This window comes from Varanus komodoensis, unplaced genomic scaffold (genome assembly GCF_004798865.1).
Source record: "Varanus komodoensis strain SLA01 unplaced genomic scaffold, ASM479886v1 scaffold6_2, whole genome shotgun sequence".
NCBI lineage: Eukaryota > Metazoa > Chordata > Lepidosauria > Squamata > Varanidae > Varanus > Varanus komodoensis.
In genome coordinates, this window is record NW_025336346.1 from 14,150,261 (window position 1) to 14,172,447 (window position 22,187).

Sequence of the window (22,187 nt, forward strand, 5' to 3'; positions counted from 1 at the left end):
ATGTGCTATATGTTGTTGTTGAGTCACAAAACTGACATGCCATCTATGCGCTGTCTATACATTTTGAGGACCATAAGCACGTCTTTGCACCGTCTTTAAACTTTTACAAAGACCTTGGGACTGTTTGGAAAACTGCATGGACTGCATTGTCTTTTTTTTTCTTTGGGTCCATTAGGTGTGCCTCTGCAGTTTCTGTCTGGCTTTCTGTAAGGATAAATCAGCGCAAGAGGTGTTCCTTGATATAAGATATTATTTCCTTCGCTACCAAATGATCACAAATCATTTCTTCTGTCCTATTCCCAAAATTATAAACAACAACGATTTCCCCTCAAAGCATCAATAGACTGATCTGTAGTTTCTGCTTTTCTCTGTCCCTGCTGACAAAATGTATAGCGATCTGCCACATTTTTTTAACTTTAGGCACAAAAAAAGTTTCTTAAAGCAGGCAAAAGCTGTCTCATATTTATCATTCATAACAGATACATTACAGAAGAATTTCTTACTTTCTGCCTCCAACCAGTGGATGAGTAATACATTGTTCCTTGCCTCAGGAAGTTCCTCATATGAATAACCTGCACATAGGAATTAGACACTCTAGACCAAGAAGTAAATGGAATCACAAGTTCACCTGGGGTTTGGTGAAATGTGTTTTTGGTAGAGTCAAAATCAGAAGACACATCCCATCTTTGTTGCTAAATTGTTGTAAGAATCTCAAGACACCAAATACAGCTATTTACAAGCTTCTCTATTCTATATCATTGCTAAAATGTAAACTCAAACTGCAGGCACACTGATTCTTCCTATCTCTTCCTCCCCCTACCATTTCCTTTTCATACATCTGTTAGAACTCCCAGCCTACATTTTACCTACCACAGAGTGTCTTCTTGTAGGATACTCAGTAATCTGGATCCTGCACTGTGATTTCTGAAATCATGTTTGTGTCCTTTATGAATTTACTATGGAATGCTCATGTATGTGCAGCAAACATGATTGTTACCTAAGTAACAAATACACACACACACACACACACATATATGCATGGAGAAGCATTGCAGGGAAGCTTGGGTGTATCAAACTGTGTAAAAACTGCTGACTAGAGCAAACACACCTGCCTTTGTTGTCTCCTATAAGAAGATCTGAAGCTGACTTTCACAGTGGTACAAAGGATGACAGATTTCAGTAAATAAATTCATCTCCACAATAAATATTTTACCAATTCAGATGAATTTTAGACCTTACCTTTTGGTTTCCTATCCTACCTTACACATGCTAGCAATTGGGATTAACTTGTCTGTCTGATGTATGCCACAGGTAAGGAAATTCATTTAGGCATCTCTTCTTTGAGCCCCGATCTGCCACTTAGGAGGAGCTTATCTTGTTGTACGACTGATCCCCTTTCTTTTCTTTCAATAGAAAAGACTTTTCCTGCAGCACTTTTGCAAAACTGAAAAGAAAGTGGAAGATAGTAGATTTCATATCAAGACTAAAAGAGTTCAGTGTCATTAACAACCTTCAACCCAAGAATAACAGTTGATTGATTAATGAACTATGCTTAATTGATAGGAAGTGCTTTTTTAAGAAGTAAGGATAACAAGGCATGATGTTAAAAGACTAACTTTTTAAAAATGACTTGAAGCTTTTCTGTAGTAATTTTGGAACAAGAAAAGAAAAAAAAGGGTGGGGGGGAGAACAGTGTAGTGCTTCAGATTTTGAACCAACTTCCCATAGAGAGCTATGAGACATGTCCTTACTAGCTTTTGGAAACAAAGTGAACAACTTTGTATTTGTGACCTTCTGTTTATACTGTCCTTCTACTTTTATCTGATTTTGAGTTACTTAATTTTTACTTATTGCAAATTGTCTTGAGTAGTTTTATCTTACCACTGTAAAGTAAATACAATTGGTTTGTTAATTATCTAATTTCTCAAGTTTCACCTTGCTCCCAAAAACACTCACACTGAGATTTTGGTAATAACAGTATTGTAAGTTTTCATTAAAACCTGGTACAAGCAACTATGAATATCGTAGTGCACGACACAGTGACTCATCATGGATAACTAACCTTAGTGGGATGCCATTCATGCAAGCCAGGACCACTTCCCTCAGAGTTGTTTGTTTGTAGGCAGCAAGCCACCCTGAGAACCCCTGCAGATTGTGAACTTAATCTTTGTCTGGCAAAAACAAATGCAGAGAATTGTTAGGGGGTTTCAAAAAGAAAATACTTTTTCAGCAGTTACCAAAGCAAGTGTCTGCAAAAAGGGGTGGGGCCTGATGATTTTTACTTTCCAAATAAAAGGAGGCTTAGGAAAGCAAATGCCTTCCCCAGCATCAGGATTGGAGGACTACCGCTCCAAGTCAGAATCTGCACCATCAGTGGCACCATTGACCTCCTCATCCAATGCTGCTGTTGTCTTGCAGGACCCAGTGTCCCTCTCAGAGGAGATGCTTTTCCAAACAAGTCTTTGTCAGGATCTGAACAATCTGCAGCAGTGAATACAGGACTAGGGCCTTGCTTCACTGGAACTCTCTGGCTCTAACACATACGAGTACCAGCTAGGAGACCTGGGGGAAGAGCTATTCAGGCATACCTAGTTTTATTGTGCTTTGCAGATGTTGTGTTTTTGTTACAAAATGAAGGTTTGTGGTAACCCTGCATCACGCAAGTCTCATGGCAGCATTTTTCCAACAGCAGTTGTTCACTTCATGTCTCTGTGTCACATTTTGGTAATTCTCGTAATATTTCAAACTTTTTCCTCAATAATATATTTGTTATGGAGATCTGTGATCTTTGATGTTACTATCATAATTGTTTTGGGGCACTATGAACTGCACCCATGTAAGAAGGTGAACTAAATTGATAAATGTTGTGTATGCTCTGACTATTCCACCAACTGGCAGTTCCTCTCCCCCGCTTTGGGCGTCCCGATTCCCTGAGATGCAATAATATTGAAATAAGGCCAACTGATAACCCTACAATGGCTTCTAAGTGTTCAAGTGAAAGGAAAAGTCATGTGTCTCTCACTTTAAATCAAAAGCTAGAAATTATTAAGCTTAGTGAGGAAGGTATGTCAAAAGTCAAGATAGGCTGAAAGCTAGCCCTCTTGCACCAAACAGTTAGCCAACTTGTGAATGTGAAGGAAAAGTTCTTGAAGGAAATTAAAAGTGCTAGTCCAATGAATACACAAGTGATAAGAAAGCAAAAAAGCTTTAGTGCTGATATGGAGAAAGTTTGATCTGAATAGAAGATCAAACGGGCCACAGCATTCCCTTAAGCCAAAACCTAATCCAGAGCAAGGCCCTAACTATCTTCAATTCTACAAAGGCTGAGAGAGGGAAGGAAGCTGCAGAAGATAAATTTGAAGCTAGCAGAAGTTCATGAGGCCATCACCATAACATGAAAGTGCAAGGGGAAGCAGCAAGTGCTGATGTCGAAGCTGCAGTCAGTCATCCAGAAGATCTGGATGACTGACTGCAGTCATTGATGGTGGCTACACTAAACAACAGATTTTGAATGTAGCCAAAGCAGATTTATATTGAAAGAAGATGCCATCTAGGACTTACATAGCTAGAGATGAAGAGCCAATGCCTGGCTTCACAGCTTCAAAGGACAGGCTAAGTCTCTTATTAGGTACTAATGCAGCTGGTGACTGTAAGCCAGGGGTCCTCAAACTTTTTCAACAGGGGGCCAGTTGAAAGGTGGCAGCGATGGGTGTAGGCTGGTAAGGAGGGGGTGCCCGCGAGCGAGTCCAAAACCATCTCCAAGTGAGTAAGCTGCTGCCTCACCACCCGTGCGGTGAGGCATGCAGAGGGAGGCACAGGCATGGGGAGTCCAAAACCTCTGAGGCGGGCCAGATAAATGGGGATGGTGGGCTGGATCTGGCCCACAGGCCTTAGTTTGAGGATCCATGCTTTAAGCTGAAGCCATTTACCATTCCAAAAATCCTACGTCCTTTAAGAATTATGCCAAATCTACTCTTCCTGTGCTCTTAAATGGCACAACCAAGCCTGGATGACAGCACATTTGTTTACCACATGGTTTACTGAATATTTTAAGCCCATTATGGGGAGCAGTAATATTCAATTAGTGGGTCCTATCCGTCATGGAAAAAGGCTGCCAGATCAAATTCAACACCCTCCCACTTCTCAGTACCATAAGAAGCATACCCCATCCCTGGCACTGGTGTCAGAGTTTGATATGCTGCTCTCTAAAGGGGCAATAGAGTGAAATCACCATTCCAACCTCACATAAAGTTTCTACTCTCAATATTTCATGGTCCCAAAGTGGGATGGCAGGCCTAGATGGATCCTGGTTCTCAAAGGCATCAATCAGTTTATCATACCAAGGAAGTTTCAGATGGTCATCCCATAGACCATCGTTGAGCTCCCACAAGAAGGGAACTGGTTCACTTTGATCAACCTACTTCCACATCACCACAGACCACAACTATAAGCACCTTTCACACTTCCAAATCAGGGACAAGTTCTTCCAATTCTCAGTTTTCCCATTCAGCCTCTCAACCACCACAGGGCTGACTCCTTAGGAGATACATTCCTCTGCCAATGGTGGGTGTCAAGCCCTGTTTCCTCCCTTGAACAATCAGAAGCCTGGAGCTGTTTCTTATCAAAACTCTCTTTACTGTTTCTACATGTAAATTATCCAGTCAAGTTTCTGAGTATTCACAAAGTAGTTTGTTGAACCTAATCTAGTGATCTCTTCCCAAAACTCTTTTTATGAGCATGGTTGTGTCCCAGTACTCCGGGCACTGTGGAAGTAAGAGCATCTTTTTTCCACATGTTTCTCATACATTTGGGCTTCTCGCCTCTGTTGCCACCTGGCCATGGGAGCTAGTTCTGAGGAGAGGGGCTGATCTCCATCTGAAGATTGCTCAGTCTCAATGGCTCCTTCCTCTTCCTGAATTACCATTCTGTTCTGAAGATCTGTTGGGTTGCCTCCACTTCTGCCCTTGAGCTAATTGCCTCCACTGCCCCCTTCAGTTGTGTCCCATCCTGCAGATTCTCAATCCCACTGTGATATTCACCTTTGGAATCTGAGTTACCAGAAGTGGTGTGGCTGTTTTCCTGCCACACCACTTTTGGTATGAATGAAAAAGGAAGTTAATCTCTGTCTAGAGCACTTGATAAATGAAAAGTAACTTTGAAGCTCTTGAAATACCTTTTCCTTTACAATGAGTGTTTTAATCTACTATTGTTACTTCAGCTGCTGTAGCTCAAGCTTCTCCCTCTCAAATACAAGCTAAATTGCCAGTAGCTTTCCAGCGGATTGGAACCAATATCTACTCATTGATTCAGAAAGACATTTCTGAGGAGCTTTGACAGGCTACCATATAAAATTGTCTGTCACATTCTGGTAATTGTTTGCGGTAGATTCCTTGAGAGCAGCCATAATCTTACAAATCCTGGGGAGTGTATGTACTTTCCATATAAGGAGGCAGTGGTTCATGAGCTTCTCCACATGATCCCAAGTTCCCAAATCTGCCCACAGCCCCACCTAGACAAGCACATGTGTTTGTGTGGGGAGCTGTGGCAGCATACACAACCCCTTTACATCATTATTTATGGAGGCAATTGTAAATATACAATACAGTGATGACGATGACGATGATATAGGCAGAGAATGTAGTTGGAAACTATAGATAATGTATTGCTGTTTTTAGTTTCTCTTATATTCTTGCAGCTGGTTGAAGAGAATATAAAATAAACTGTAGTATGACTAAATATTCCTGTAGGAGGAAATAGGTGTCAGTTACGATTAATGTGAGCAGCATTTATAGCCGTAGAGATGTGACCTCTTGTTACAGTAGATGTGACAGCATGAATTATTTTCAATTACGATGAAGTTAATTCTGTTGCATTAGTTACGACACACCCCACTGGAAGCTTGCTGGTTTTATACAGCAACAATTGTAGGTTTAAAAGAATCAGAACTTGGAATTCAAAAGTCTAGGCCACAAGCAACCTGACTGGATTTCCAGAGGCACACTGAATGGGCAGAACATGTTGTCTGCACAACATGCCAGCCCATCATGGGCTAATTTACCTGCAAGAACCCGTGATGCATTCCAGCTGCCACTGCATATACAAGTCCTGGCAGTGAGCTGCCATGGTTTGTCCTGTTATCCTATCCGTGGCAGCAGGGATTATTTGAGGGCTAAACAAAGGTTGCATAATCCAGAAACTGACTATGGGCTATGGGTTATGGGTTATGCAAGGGTTGTTTAACCCCCAAATAAACCCCATCACTCAGGTTTAGGTTACATATCAAGCCATAACAGCTCCTGGCTAGGTGTTACATATTCATATTGGCCGATCATGCATGCCAAGGATTAATTGATCCACAGTGGGCTGCAGCTTCATGGCTTCTCTTCTCAGACTCTCTTCCAGCACTATGTCTAAAGCAAGATTATGAGCATCTCCTCTTGCACATGCTGTGCGGCTAGAACAAAACAAGTAGATGCAGTGAAGCAACTGCTTTTTACCTGGATGGAGGACTATTCTTTTCAACAATCCCCAGGCATTATTGCATTGCAGTTAAGAGAATGATTGACAGTACTGTAAATTCGTTGATCAAGTTGGCCCTAGAAGAATCTCAGCATGCTAGACTGTTCTTTCTGTTTAACAGCATTTTGGAAGTAACTAACATATTAAAGAGTTTCCCTACATTTACCAGATAGCCTTTTAGAGTTGACTTACATTGCTTCATGAAGAACAAGACTTTACAATTTTATAAATTCAGAAGCTGTATGAACTAGACAGTTTTTGTGCACCGTCTGAATCTTTATAACTGCTATACCCTGACTGCATTTCCATTTTGTTCTATTAGAAAGCCGAGTAAACAAGTGCTTATATAAGGCTGAGCTGTTCTTTTGCAACCTGCCTTTATACTCATGCAGTGATTTATTTGGCATGCAGTGCAACTCTTAAGAAGATCTGTATGTGGATCTTTCCTGTTGTCACAGCTATAGCTATTACAGACTTCTGAATAAAGAAAAATTAAAGACTTGCTTCAGAATCTGTGTTCTCCAGGTTATTCTGAAAATAGGGTTTTTGCTAAGTTTACAGATTCAACAAAGAACATAGATTGGTTGGCATGCATATATTTCATGAGCAGATTATTTTGTATAAACTTGCTTGCGTTCTTTTCATGTATGGCCTAGATTATTCACACATGATCTTAAATTCTGAGGTGCAGAGCAATTCTTAGTGTTTGCAGTCTTCTCCTAGCTTAGCAATTGCCATTCCTCATTTGTTCAGGCCAAACTTAATATAGTTTAATGTTGTACATACTTTTTGAATACTGCAAATATCAGGCTTGGGGAATGTAGTGAGTGAGAAGGGGAAGCTTAGTTGTTCCACAGCCATGAACATGGCAAAAAATGCTCCTCTAAAGCCATTTGATTCAGAACAGCCGTTCCCACATGCAAATAATAGTGTTGTGGGATTTTATTGGGATTATTACATGGGGAGGGGGTGGTGAAGTTCCTCACTAAAACAGCGTTAGTCCTGTTTGCCAGGTTTTAAAAAGATATACATGTCTTTACACTGGACATGCTGTGTCATGTGAAGTTTGATCCTTAGGTGCAGGGATTCCTTCCCAGAGTTATATACCTAATAGCCTAATCCTGTGTATATTTGTGTTATCATATATTGTGTTTTTACCAGTCTACGTTCAACAAGCTATACTAAGAGAGACATATCTCCCAAGAAGCCTGACCTAATGTTTCTTCCTTTTTCTTCTATGTTGTCTTCACATAGTTTTGCATTTATGATACAAATTCAGCTGAGAATCTTCCAAGCTTTGGATAGTTTAGGGTTATGGTGATAAAGTGGTTGTTGTTGCTGCCGCCGCCACTTTAATACTGCTTCAATTTAAATTGCAGGCATACTTTGCTCTTAGGACTGAGAAGATTTATGCAGAGACTTGGCTTGGATGCAAGGAAAACTAGGGATCCAAGCAATCTTGGTTTGTTGTTTATGAGCAATGTGCTTGTCCGTACTGCATGATTACTCTCATTGCTTGAGAGCAGTTAAACAAGTCACAGACCTTCTGTCTGTGTGTGTATATCATTACATGAGAATTAGGAAATCTGGCTTTCCCTTGACTGACAAGCCAGAGTCATAATCCTTAATTTGCTGTTGGCTTACAACCGTGACCTTCTTGATGGAGAAAGGTGCCAGAGTTTCTGATTTGTACATGATGATGAACAAATGATCGACGGAAGGTTCGTGATTTACTTGGCTGCTACAGCTCACCGCAGCAGGAGCGATTACCCTGTCAACATGTATGAAAAAGGCCACAAGCTGCACAAGAGCATGAATTATCCCAGAAGTTCCCACTTCATATGCTACTCTGTAAGGTTGTCCCTCTCGAGGAGATGCTGATTAGAAGAAGGAAAAACTCAATGAGGCATTCTGGAAGGGTCCAAGACAGAGTACTTTATTACTGTATTATTATCATTATTGCAATGCTGTATTTGTGTCTAAGATACTTTAGTGAATATGGAAGTGTTTCTCAAGTGTTTTATATGCATAGAAAGATAAGATATATACATATACTAAAGACAAACATTTGGCTTACTCATGTAATCCGACTTACATACAAATTTAACTTAAGGACATTCTGAGGACCAGAACTCATCCGTAACCCAGGGACGACCTGTGTGGGGGAAGACTTCAGCTCTTTTTGGTGCATGTTGCTCTCCTTGGCAGGAAGTGCAACACTGCTTCTCCTGCCTACTGCCTCTGCTCTGTTCCCACACATTTCCAGGGAGAATACCAGCGCCAGGCTGTTTTTCATTTCAAGAAAATTGCTTTTCTAAATTGCAATCTTGTTAAATTTGAATAACAGCACAGCTTTGTTTAAATTAATCATGGTTGAAGTAAAGGTCTTCAATGCATCACTGGGAAAAGTGCAGATGGGAACATCAGGGTGGTTTACAAGTCTGCCACCCCCACACACACACACATACCACCACCTCCCTTTTTACAGATAAACTTGGCTCTTGAGACCTGAAAAGAGACTTGAAACTTGACTTGAAAATTTCCTGCGGTGACTCGAGACTTGGAGTAAAGAACTTGAACACATCACTGAAAATTAGGCTTACTACCAATGGCTTAGCTGTGTCTTTGGAAGCCTTAAGTATTAGGTTGCTATAAGCTGAACACTCTTTCAGACGAACATACACAGTGAACGTTTTTCTCAGCATTTTCTATTTTCCACATTCACAACGACAGGTTAGACTACTCGTAACACACATACATTCAGTGTATTTTATGCACCAAATGTTACTATACCCTGCTTACTAAGAAGGAGTCAACCATCAATAATGTCCTGTCTTTCAAAGATATCTCTGTCAGTGGCAGTGATACTACTGGCATAGCTCAGAGCATTTCTGAAGATCTCTCCTCAAGGAGGGTAGACCATTTCATTGTGGAGTACTTCCTGTTGCATCATTCAGTGCAAAATAGCTTTTTCCCTAATTTGCCTATTAATTACATAGCCATTTAATTCTAAATAGCTTTTATCACAACATTTACCATTTGGAGGAAGCAGTCCTTAGAATGTCACTACTTTTCACTGCAGGTCCAATTGTTATGCTTCAGTTTCTAGCTTGCAGCCTTCAGTGGAGAATAAAAGATGCCCAAAGCAGAAGCAAACCTTTCACTTTTGCTACAAAAGAGATGCCATCTATTTCTTGCTGTGCTAAGTATTCCATTGGAAAGCAAGAAAAACACAACCTTCTGTATATCTTAATTTTTAAAAAAAGAAGAAAAAAGGGAAAAGCAGGAAGCAAAAAGTAGCTTTAATTAAGACATTTCTTATTCTTTAAATAAGTAAATCCCAGAAAGCACTCAGAGTTATCTGTTAACCGTCTGTGCTGTAGGGAGACACTCTGTACCTCACAGATTGAGCCTTGAAGGTATTTCTCAAAATAAGATTTGTAGTGAGCAAAAACAGAAAGGAAAGCTTCATTTAAAAAAGAACACAGAACCAACACTGACTATAGTCTGAGTTCACTTTAGGTAAATTTTTATTTAATGCTTTTGGCACATGCTTAGAACAATGGTGTGCAGTGAGCAGTCTATATACAATATAAATAATATTATATTTGTTTAAAGTTTAAACATACCTAGCTTGTATGTTAAGATATTAGTATTGCTGAGGGTTGCATTCTAAAATTGCAATTGTTGTAACATTCTTCTGTTGTGATTTTCTAATGCCTTGTTTGTACAAGATGTTCTGTTCTTATAGTCACCAAGAATGCCACTCATGGAACACAGTATCTTACATGGATACATTATAAACATAAATGGTTCCATCTTTCTCTCAAATCTATTAGACCCATGAACTAAGAATTCCTTGTGTTAAATTTTTCATGTACACAGAAAAAAAGGAACACGATGACACACTAGGGTACCGATTGCACAGTGCAATCACTTTTCGAGAATATCAGTTTTCACTTTGATTTGTTTAAAGACCCCTCTGTTTTTCCATTTCCCCACTTGAGAACAGACTCTTGGCAGTTTGTAGCCATTAAGCATGCTCTGATTTCATTTGGCTGCTTCGGGTTTTTCTACTGTAGTCTTTTTTTCCCTAAGAAGTTTCACACACTTGCAAAGTATGGGATTCTCATAGCATACTGATATCCCCCCCCCCCAACACACACACACATTTTGGCAACAGTTGTATTGGATTAGCAGGAGTGCTACTTGTGTGCACACAAATGTATGTATCTACATCTACACACACTGTGGACGAAAAGCAAGAGGTTCAGCCTATGACATTTCTGTAAAAATCTCAACTATGTATAAGATCAGTGTCTATTTGCAATTGTGGTATTTACTGATTATAAGATTTTCCCAGCTTTGCTATGCTAATTAACACCTGCAATGATTTGAAACTGGAATGGACTTAAAAAAATGTGATTGAAGTTATTTTTTGGTGAAACAAACAGTAATAACTGGGCAAGTGAGGTACCAATTATTGACATGATAAATATTGTAATGTATTTCACATTGCACAATTAATTAATGAAAGTAATATTTTAAAAAGGATTCCAAGTGACTGTGTTTGAGATAAATGCTAATAAATCTGTTCTTGAGAAATAATCTGAAAATAAACATGTCACTAGTGTTAATGCTGTCTCTTTCCACTGTCTGCTAAAGCTTGATATTGTATTCTGATGCCAAATCCTATTATTGGAAGTTATAAACTCCTGGGATCTTTAAAAATAGCTTTTGTTAAGCTACCAGCACCTTGCAGAATGGAAACAGTTTTCCATTCCCTTTGCTTTCATATAGGAGTATATTAGACCAAAAGGCAGAGTCATCAAAGCTAATAGCAAAAAAGTGATTTAATATAATGTGTTTTTCTTACCTTAGACTTTCAGAAATGAAAACTAAATACATCATCGACATGGTCTGAGTGTCTTTTTAGTTTTGAAAGTTGCATTATAATGCATGTTGTATTTGAGAAAGGCAGGAAATGTAAAGTTGTTCATGGGTTTCATTTGGAAGCCTGTAGTTCCCTACAGGAAAAGTAGAGCAGGTTAACAAAAAACTGATTAAAAGCACAAAACCTGGTATATATGAAGTTCAGTTTAAAATACGGAGACACTCCTAAAATCCACAAGATTCAAAATGGCAGCTTGTTTAGAAACCACTTGTGATTTTTGCTGTAGATGTGTGCTTTTTTTTAAATGAAAATTCTTCTGAAGTATTTAAGCTTTTAAACTGTTTAGCAGTTTGTGTAGGAAATAGTCTCAGGCTTGATATAGTATAGGGGTGACCAGAACAGAAGAGCCACATATTGTAAATGTCAGCTGTTTGAAAGCTGCAAGCAGGTGCCTGCAGGCAGCGAGTGGCAAGTAGGCGCCTGCAGGTGGCGATGGTGGGCAGTGGCAAGTGGGCTCCTGCAGCAGCAGGTGGCAAGATACAGAATAAAGAACCACATGCAGCTTCTGAGCCTTGGTTTGGCCACCCTGATATATCATACATTTCCCTGAGTATTTTGTCAAGCTAAATGTACTCAGGGTTCTGTCATTTTAAAATGCAGCCTGAATTCAGCATTTACTTTTAACAGCTTTTAAATGTTTGGATTAATTGCAGATAAACATAACAGAACCTCTGATTGAATCTGCTGGACTCTATGTATAACATTAAGATAGGGAAATGAGACAGAATCATCCTGTAGGAGCCTGAAATTGTTCTAGAACAATAGCTCTTATGAACTTCAGTTGGTTAACACATTTCTAGCTCTAAACATAAGTTGATGCATGGTGAGTGAGGTTAGTGACAAAGCACTTTTCAAATCAAAACTCTTGACTTCCCCCTCCCAATGAAACAGAGATGGAGGGCACACCTAGGGAAACACAAAGACCTATGAATAGCTCTAAAAGGGATATGCCCATAATGCCTCACTTTTGAAGAAAGCATCATTGACTTTTTGAAATTAAGATTCTGCTTTAATCTTTATTTTATTAGTGTTATAGACATACGGACTTCCACTTTTGGTAGAAAGATGGGTTAAATGTTAATAAATAATCAAGAAATAAATAAGAACATGCAATGAGTGCTTGAATAGGAAAACAAAAGTAACACGCAAGAACTACCTTAGAGTGGAATTTTTGGGCTTCTTGAAATGAGGGGTTTACTGAGGTTTCACTGCTTTACTGAGATTTTTTCTTCTGTTTTCATTGGAGAAGGAAAAATGCATCCTTTACACAGATTTTTTTCCCAGATGTTTCTCTGCTTTACTTTGAAGGAGTAAGGCTTATTCATTCACAGAGTTTATGACTTGATGGCATGTAACAACAACCTATATATTCTCATAGTAAATCACAGTGCCAGTCTCATATAGCTGTACTTTAGCAGATTTTGCAAATTCTTACATACTTTGTTTAGGTTTGTTGTGATTTAAAGTTTAATACCAGTCCATTCCAATTCTAAAATAAACCCACTGAAAAGACTGGGAAGCACAAGAGCAGCTCTGGAAGAGGATGATGTCATGAAAAGGCCCCACAAACTTCTATGTGCGAGGCACAATAAATGCCTTGTGTAGAAAAACCCTTTAGTGCCAACCAGGTATGATGAAGACTTAACACTGAACCCTGTCATTTTTCATGGCTACACTGGAATTCCTTGGCATGGTTTAGATGCCAAGCAGCTTTTGAATCTTTCAAGCATAGCTTGATTTTATTCACAGTGCCTTTACAAATCTGTAGGCAAATAAAAACTGCAGGACATCCATGGATACCTGCTTGCCCAGCCAATTCTCTAACCTGCAGGGCTTCCCATTCAATCAGCTGAGAGCTCTTTATGCACCAGGCAAAGGTATAAAACGAAAGTACCTTGCTTGTGCGCCCACCAGTGAGAGTTGCTCTCCCAATGCCCAAGCAGCACTTTGGAGTGACTTTTATTGGCCTATTGCCCTTTTAAAAGATTAGTGCAGCAGAAATTGTCATTTTGTTCTTTACCTATCCTCCACATCTTTCACATACTTTTGCATACTTGTACCTGCCCAAAATGTGTAACCACGACTGGCCAATGGCCTCGCCAGTACCTGCTGTCAGAGTGCAGAAGGTAAGATCTACAGACATTGACAGAGGCTGCAAATTGGTTAATTTTTCAAGCACCCAACAGAGCTGCCCATGAGTTATCAATTGAAAAGTGAAGCGGCGAAAAGTGTTTTGCTCTGAAAGGGGGTTGTTAGTATGACTTCTCCCTAGGAGTTTGATCTTCCAGTTTTTAAGTATTGCCCTGACAGTTTTCACTGCTTTCCTTTTTTTTTTTTTCTTTTTCTTTTTTTTTTTTTGCACTTTCCCAAACATTTAGTTTTTCCAGGAAGGGCAGATCTACATTCCACACTCCCCCTCCCCCCTTTCATGAACACTTACTTATGAGTGGTGCCCAATTTTATTTTTTTAAGATTCTTTTATCTTACAAATTTGAGCATTTTTATAAAGGGAAAAACCTGTCCCAAGACCCTGCCCAGATTCACATTTGATAGTGAACATTGCCAGTGGTACCAGTTTCAGCCATGTATTTTACAATATTCCATCCAGATCTTCCCTACAAACAAAAATGAAAACTGAGGTTGTCATATTTTGGACACATCATGGAAAGGTAAAATTCAGTGGAGAAGATAATCGTGCTAGGGAATGAAGGCAGAAGAGAAGAAAGACAAAATATGAGATGGATTGACTCCATAAAAAAGACACAGCCTTGAACTCAGAAGAGCTGCCATGGATAGGACATTTCATAGCGCTTTCATTTGTAGGATCACATTAAATCAGAAACAACTTGACAGCATATAATAACAACATTATGACATAAATAATGGACCCCTTGGTACATTCTAGCAAAGTCACTAAGATTGGGCAGCTTGGAGTTAAACATACTATTCCTCAATAGTGCTTATTTCATCCTTGACATAATTATAATATCTAAAAAAGGGATTTGGAACGTTGCTACCCCTTAAACTTCCCAGAAAATTCATATAAGACTGATGGTTTTGGAAATGGCATGATTCTTGTAAAAAGAAAAAAAAGCATCGTTATCATTTTGTTACATAATGATGGAAGTATTTCACATGGGCTGTTGCCATATAATCATAGTAGGATGGTAGTCATTTATTTATTTGGGGTTCTTGTATGCCGCCCCATTCACATAAGCCTTGTTGTTATTCCAACAACAACAAATAAATAACAATACAATACATAAAAATTAGAGGAGTTGAAACATTTCTGCATACTGTACTGCATACTATAATGCTGTTGCTTCAGAAGATGCTTTGTAAAATTTATACATTCTTATTGCGGCTTAGCTTACAGCCAAAAATCAAAGTGATTAGAATACAAAGTAACAATACACAGTAGCAAACCTATTCACTCTTGTAGCATATGTTTATGAGTATTTTGTAAGACAAAACTAAACATTAGCTCAAATTCAATATACATTGGGGACCTGTACACTCAGTGAAGTATCCGTTGAATTATTTCTCTTGGAAGAGAGTCCAGCATTGTCAGATATTGCTCAGATGCTTGCAGCTAACTGTTTTGATTTTTAAAACAGAGTATTTTTTATTAAACTTAGAAATGCAACCAATCACAGGGATATTTATTTTCTTCTCTGTTTTTTTTTCCCACCAGTTGGCATAAGACAGTTTAAAAGGTGAACTTCTTTCCTTATGTGAATTATTCATCTCATGGAGTTTCCATCTTTGATTCTATGGAGTTGGTTGAACATTTTTTCCCCTGAAGTGGCAATTTAATCCAGGTCTAATATGTTCATGCAGCACAAAAAATTAGAAGGACAGGGTTGTTTTTTAAAAATAGATACAATATACTAATTTAAAGAGTTTTGCAAGTGAGCTGTAATTTATTTCAAAACTACTTTTTTGGTGAAACTTCTTAACACACTTTCAGTGTGTATTTCCTGTAGCAATGGCTTTATATATTTTCTTTGAAGATCCTGAAAATACAAAGATAAATGATGACTAATGTGCACCATCTGCCTGGGGAAATAAAGATTTCTTACCAAGAACTTGCTTTCTGCTAAGCTGATTTGCTTGTAAGAAGGAAGCACCTCTGCTATGAAAATGAGGCGTTAATATCTTCTGGCAATTTTTAAAACTACACTGTAGACAGTGGGGTAAGAACATTTAATCTATAGACTTAGTTCAATAGCATTTCTTCTCTTGGCTTGATACAAAAACTTGGGGGTTTTGTGAGACTCACTTAGCACCTGGGCATGTGCTCTTGATGTGCATACTCCTCATTCATGATGCATACTGACTTTCTGGAACTTTCCAGCTGTCAGTATGCATTGGTTGGTGTAACAATTTTGATGGCACTGGCACTTGATGGCATTTTAACGCTTTTAACAGTCGCTTTTGATTTAATTTGTTTATTTTTATTGGTTACTGTTTTATTTTATTGCATTTGATTGTTTTAGTGTATTCTGATTTTAATATTGTAAGCTGTCCTGAGATGTCTTACATATAGGATGGCATATAAAGTTTTAAATAAATAAATACTGAAGTACGGGGTGTTTGAAGATGTCTTATGATAGGAGTGATTTCACAGAAGTTACCAGCAGTTAGCAAGCTTGCTCAGGATACTGATTCCCTCCCACCCCACACTTTTTATCCCTATGAAAGAATAGGATTAGTTGAAGAATAGGGCTGGAAAGTGGAGAAGGAGGCAAAGATAACAGCTCCTACATAGATAATCATTCGTAATATAGGAGGGTTGCTTTTTGGAAGATTGCTTCCTTTCAGTGTGTCATGCTGATGCTTACTCTAAATTAATCCTTAAGCCTTGGCCCACAGTGGGGCCTGTTGCAGCTTCTCATTACATGAGCACTCAGTGAGGGTGGTTGGTCAGGGTGGTTGACAAATTACCCATAGCCCTTGCCTGTTTTAGGATTGTGGATGGCTTGTCAACCACCTCAACCAACCACCATCACCAGGTTTACAAATAATGGGAAGTTACTGTGTACCCCTGTTATACCCTAAATATTGAGAATGGTGCCCAGCTTCCCCCATTAGGACATTTTCTCATAGTGGCTTCTTGTTATGTGTAAACCAGGGGTAGGGGTGGTTGGTCAGGGTGGTTGACAAATTACCCATAGCCCTTGCCTGTTTTAGGATTGTGGATGGCTTGTCAACCACCTCAACCAACCACCATCACCAGGTTTACAAATAATGGGAAGTTACTGTGTACCCCTGTTATACCCTAAATATTGAGAATGGTGCCCAGCTTCCCCCATTAGGACATTTTCTCATAGTGGCTTCTTGTTATGTGTAAACCAGGGGTAGGGGTGTGTGTGTGTGTGTGTGTGTGTGTGTGTGTGTGTGTTTGCACAGTTTTCTGTTGTAGGTCAAACTTGACATAATGTGGGAGATTCACTATAGCTTGATTTAGAAAGCAACTGGGAGATATCTAGGGTCAGGAACACTGTGATGAATGAATAGCCCATTGCACTCTTCCTCCATTGGGCATTGGTCCTCCCAAGGTGTTGTTTGCCCAGAAGGCAACAAAACATGCTTGCATGTACCCATGTTGCACCTGTATGGTTTCATTCCAGAAATCAGTATGGGGGGGAAAGTGTTTTCTCTCTGTCCCCACCAGCACCATGTCCCTGTCCCAATCAAGGCTTGTCTGCAGTGATCATTTATATGCATTGTTTATTTATTCCCAATCACTACAAATTAAGCACACTCATCTGAGCTTTAGATGCTGGGAGAAAACATACCTTCCCAACAAGCATACAAGAAAGTAATCTTGTACTTTATATGAAGACTTGCACTTTTCACTGTGTGTGCTGTCCATTACCTAGAAAGTTATTTTATGTAAATAACTCATAAATATAATTAAAATGAATACATAACAATGTAATATTCATTGACCACTTACATCATGTTTCACCTAGCTCCTAATATGCCTCTTTAACCCAAAGGCACTGTTGTGAATTTCTCCAAAAGCTGCCCTGGACAGCTACTGAGGTTCTGCAGATTCCATTATTAAGGCTGTAGACAGAGCTACAACCTTGCAGGGAGAGATCTGTCTCTAGGCCTCTCACTCACTAAGCTTCTTCCATCTCCAAGCTGCTTAGAAAACTCCTCAGTAGTTTCCGCTGGTGAGGTTGGCACACTGACCTTGGTAAGGGGAAGAAGAGGAGGGATGAAGATGTAAGCAGGGGAGGGGCGAAACCATGCATCCACTGGATCCCACAGCCTGTGGGCTCCTGTACCCACCCGCAGCAAGCAGAGATGGTCTCAGCAACCAGTCTAAAAATGTAATTCCAGGAGGCATAAAAGTAAAAACAGCTTCTGTTGTTCCTTCTGCCCTGGGAACAACAGCCTGATAGATACTTGGAGAACTGTAGCATCAGTGGTCTTGTCCTCTGGGCATCTTTCTGTAAGGCTGTGCCTTGAGCAGAAAAGGAAGATAATCGTAATGATGTCTGTTTATTGGAAAGAGAAAAATAAAGGGGAAAGATAACACTCTGTCAAGTAAAGAAAAACTTTTCCTACTGGTGAAATTCTTCTTTCCAAGGTTTCCTCAGAAAAGAATGTCTGGCGGGCTTCCATCACAGGCAAAACCCTGTCTGAACCCTCCAGCCTGTTTAGCTGAGGAATCTTCCGTCAAAGGTTAACCTTCAGCCCAGCTCTAGGATCCTTTTCAAGAGCACTTTTTATTTCCTTCCCAAAGCTAAGTCATTTCCAGGCTTGTGGACATGCCATAGAACCCAGGTTTGCCTAAACCTAACTTGCAGCTTAAACTCAAACAGCAAGCACAGAGGCAGCATTCAGGGAGTTCTTGTTGATCACTCACTCTTTTTGTCCATTCAAGGCTATTTCAGGCTGGTTATGCACAGGACCCAGGTTTTCCTAACTATAAACCTACCCTAAATCCCAAATGAAAGTATATTTCCTATACATTCCATCAATATGGATAAAGGCAACATGCAGGGTACTTTGCCCAGTCTATCCTATTTCCATTGCACAGGGATCCAGAACCCCAACACTAACTTGAAGCTTGACCTTATTCCTAACACCTGGGGATAACTCACACATTCAAGGATGCACTGCACAAAGGCAACACCCAGGATGTGCTTGTTGACTGCTCATTATGCTTGCCCAAATGAACACAGCTCCAGGGTTCTCGACAGACCAAGGTTTTCCTTCCTGTCACCATATCCTGAGCCCTAAAACGCCTACATTCATTCAGAAGACATGCACCAAGGCAGCACTCTGACTGTTCTTGTTGATCAGGGTTAAAACTAATTTAATGCACCACCATTTTCTTGGCAAGTTTAAGCCGGCTCCATTCCTGCAAAGAAAACAAGACTTCCCGCCCAATGTACTTTTTCAACCAGATAAAAGCCGTCACAGTCTGGTGATCCCTGATTAGGAGCTGCCAGGGCAGTTTATTTACACAAAAACAAAGAGATACATCTACTAATCCTGATTGACAGCTTGTTAAGAAAAGGTTTTAATGTAGTTGTTGCATTTCCTCTGCCTGGTGCTTTGCTGTAAGAAAGAAACTATTGTAACCTAACCAATTTTCTGTGTGGTGCTGAGTTTATAAATAGATAAATATAGAAATATCAGAATCTGTATGGACAGAGATCATCTTTCCTCATTGTGCAAGTTCCTAGTGCATTCTTTATCTAAACCCTCTCTATTCTTTTCTTTTTCATTTTTATGGGATAAGCCTTTTGGGAGCACATGATCTTCCCAACCCTTCTCCAGCTCTGTACTGACTGCAACTTTATCAAAGCCCTCCCCCTGTATCCCACATTCTTGTAGTCAGACTTTCTCTGGCTACGTCACAGGCAAGTAATTGTTCTGAAGTCTGAATAAACTGTAGCTGTTTGTGCACCTCCAGCATGCCTGTGCTCTCTGTGATTTTACTTGTCACCACTCACTTCATTAGCCCAGTCTAAGTTATTTCTAGGCCCATGAACATACACAAGGGCCCATACTTTCTAAGCAAACCTGAATTGTATATTAACCCTAAAACTAAAATATAATCTTCATACATGCAGAAAATGCAAAGGTAGCACTCAGGGTGTTCACTCTTTTTGCATAATCAAGAGTATTTCCAGGTCCTGGACATGCACTGGAACCCAGGTTATCCCAGCCTTAACTTACCTGAAGCTTAACCCCAGCCCCCAAATCCAGGTTTAATCACTACACATTCAGTTAACATGCATAAAGGAAGCCCTTAGCGTGTTCTTTTGGGTGCTGTATTTCTTTGCTCAGACTAGGCTATTTCCAGGGCAACCTGTCTTTATTCAGGTTTTGTTGCCCTGGTCCCAGTGCTTCTCTCCTGTACAGGTTGTTCTTGTTGACTGGTCACTCTTTCTGCCCAGTTGAGCCCCTTGTCCAGGACCTCAGTTACCTAGGATTTCCCAGTGCTAATCCTAACCTGAATCTCAACCCCAATGCATATGCTGGGATTCAGTTTGCTGTTGTGGAAGCTGAGCCTGCTCATTGACCTTGTGTGTAGGATGGACCTCAGTCTCCGCTTTTCCTTTTTCTTTTAAGGTAGTAATGAAATTTATGCAAATTGGAACAAGTCACAATTTGTGGAAATTACTGTGGTATGCAGATCAGCCAATTCTGCACAAATCATGCCAGTGCCACAAAGTTTTGTGAGTTTAGTTGTGTGAATCCTGATCCAACTGATAAATAAAGTTCTGCACACTCAGGCCGCTGACTTTGTCCATGTTGTATTATTCTATCAGAAGAGGGAATAAAGTGCTTTAATTTAATTGAGTTGGATGTCTCTGTTTCATTACATTTACATAAATGCAACAGTTATGCCAATAATTTTTGAGTTCAGTTAGTAAAAAAGGAAGTGTTTTGAGGGAGGGAAACAGACTAGGAGAATGGTTATTATGGTACTGTACCTTCTGAATCAGCAAGTTCAAAAGTGTAGGCCTACAAATACAAGTCCATACTGCACCAGGTTTATCACAGGGAGTAAAATGATGTCCTCAGGGGAAAAAAATCCTACAGTGAAAAACTAGAATTTCAGGAGAGGAGAAACCAAAATGAGGCATAACTTCTCTCAGTTTTGATCATTTGCTCTTTGTAACATGGCTTGCAGAATGGGACATGTAACTGTATGAAGAACTAATCAGATGAGCAAACTAAACTCTTCCTTTGATTCTCACCACTGCTACAATATATTCTTTTGTATTAGTTCTTGGCTGTTTCCAGTGAAATACTCTGTTTATCTCTATGCTTACTGACCCAAGAACCATGTCTGGCTCAGAATTCTGTGTATGCCTATGTGGACTCATGTACTGCTTCTTCCTCAATTCATTTCAGACTGGTGTGCATAAAAATTTGAGTCCTTTCCTGCTGAAATGCACCTGTAAGCCCTATGGCTGGGAGACGTCTGTGTTTGAACCAGAGTGCTGGAACAGGCAGTTAATTCGTCTTGAGAAAAAGGAATCTTACAGGGGGGCTATAATATTTGTGCTGTTATATCTCTTCACACTTTGTCATGATAGTGCTACAGCACTGATGCGGTGTCATGTTTTGTGACATTATACCCGTAGTGCTGCTCTTAGGCTCATCTTGCCCTTGTATGAAAGAAAAGCAGGTTTTAATCCTGAGCAGTGCCTTTACTATCTGGAGACTGGTGAGCTGGGCAAAGATAAATGCAATTGCAATGTAAAGCACAGGCTCTTTCTTCTGCAGTGTTTAGGATCATGCAGTAATACAGTTGGTATTTACTTATATATCTGTAATTTAGATAAAAAGTTGCTTGTGCTAACAGTGTTATAATGCTACTAAAACGCATATGTTATTTTACCACCTTTCAACTGATTAACTGTTTACTTAATGTATATATGTTGGTGTTGCTGAATCCAGAATAGTGGTTCTCTGGATAATCAGTAATGATCTAAACTTAAATGGATATTTTAAGTGTCTTATTATTGATTGATAGGTACTTTAAGTTGAAGAGACAATCCACAAATGTTTTGAATAAATGCAATATCTGGATCGATTAATGACAGCTTCTTGATTTCTTGTGTGTTTCAGGAAAAAGTAGAATATGCCTTCCTGATCATTTTTACAATTGAAACATTTTTGAAGATTATAGCATATGGATTATTATTACATCCCAATGCATATGTTAGAAATGGATGGAATTTACTGGATTTTGTAATAGTAATTGTAGGGTAAGTTTGATATTAATTTTCCAAGAAATGAACATACTAAACATGTTTCTTTGTCTTATGCGCTTATTACTAAACTAGTGAATCAATGAATTACCAGTTTCAGTGTTGTTAAATACTTGAGTGCTTTCCTCATAGGCAGATCCCCCCATACACACTGTCTGAAAATGTTATTGATACAGTGATCAGATATAGATGATACACTGCAGCTCATTGTGTATTACTTAGCCAGTGATAAACTGCAGTTCCCATGGATTCAACATTAAATATACAATCCCTGCTTGGGTGCTGTTGTGTCATGTGAACCTGGCAAGTGTGAGTTATGAAAGGGTTGTCAACTCTGATATACCCCACACGTCAGGTTGTTTAACTCTTGCCTCACCTACATTTGCTGGCTTCACATGAAATGAGAACCTCTAAATGGTAGTTTCGTATGCAAAAAGGCATTCACACTATGAATGCCTCAC

At 39.4% G+C, this 22,187-nt stretch overlaps 1 protein-coding gene across 1 annotated transcript in view; it reads left to right on the forward strand.

The window, feature by feature from the left end:
- The window catches only part of CACNA1D (calcium voltage-gated channel subunit alpha1 D), a 240,186-nt gene that overhangs the window by 69,853 nt on the left and 148,146 nt on the right, over positions 1-22,187 (forward strand). The window contains exon 3 of the mRNA XM_044451181.1: positions 21,584-21,723. Coding sequence (XP_044307116.1) covers positions 21,584-21,723 — 140 coding nt within the window. The remainder of the gene's footprint in view (positions 1-21,583; positions 21,724-22,187) is intronic.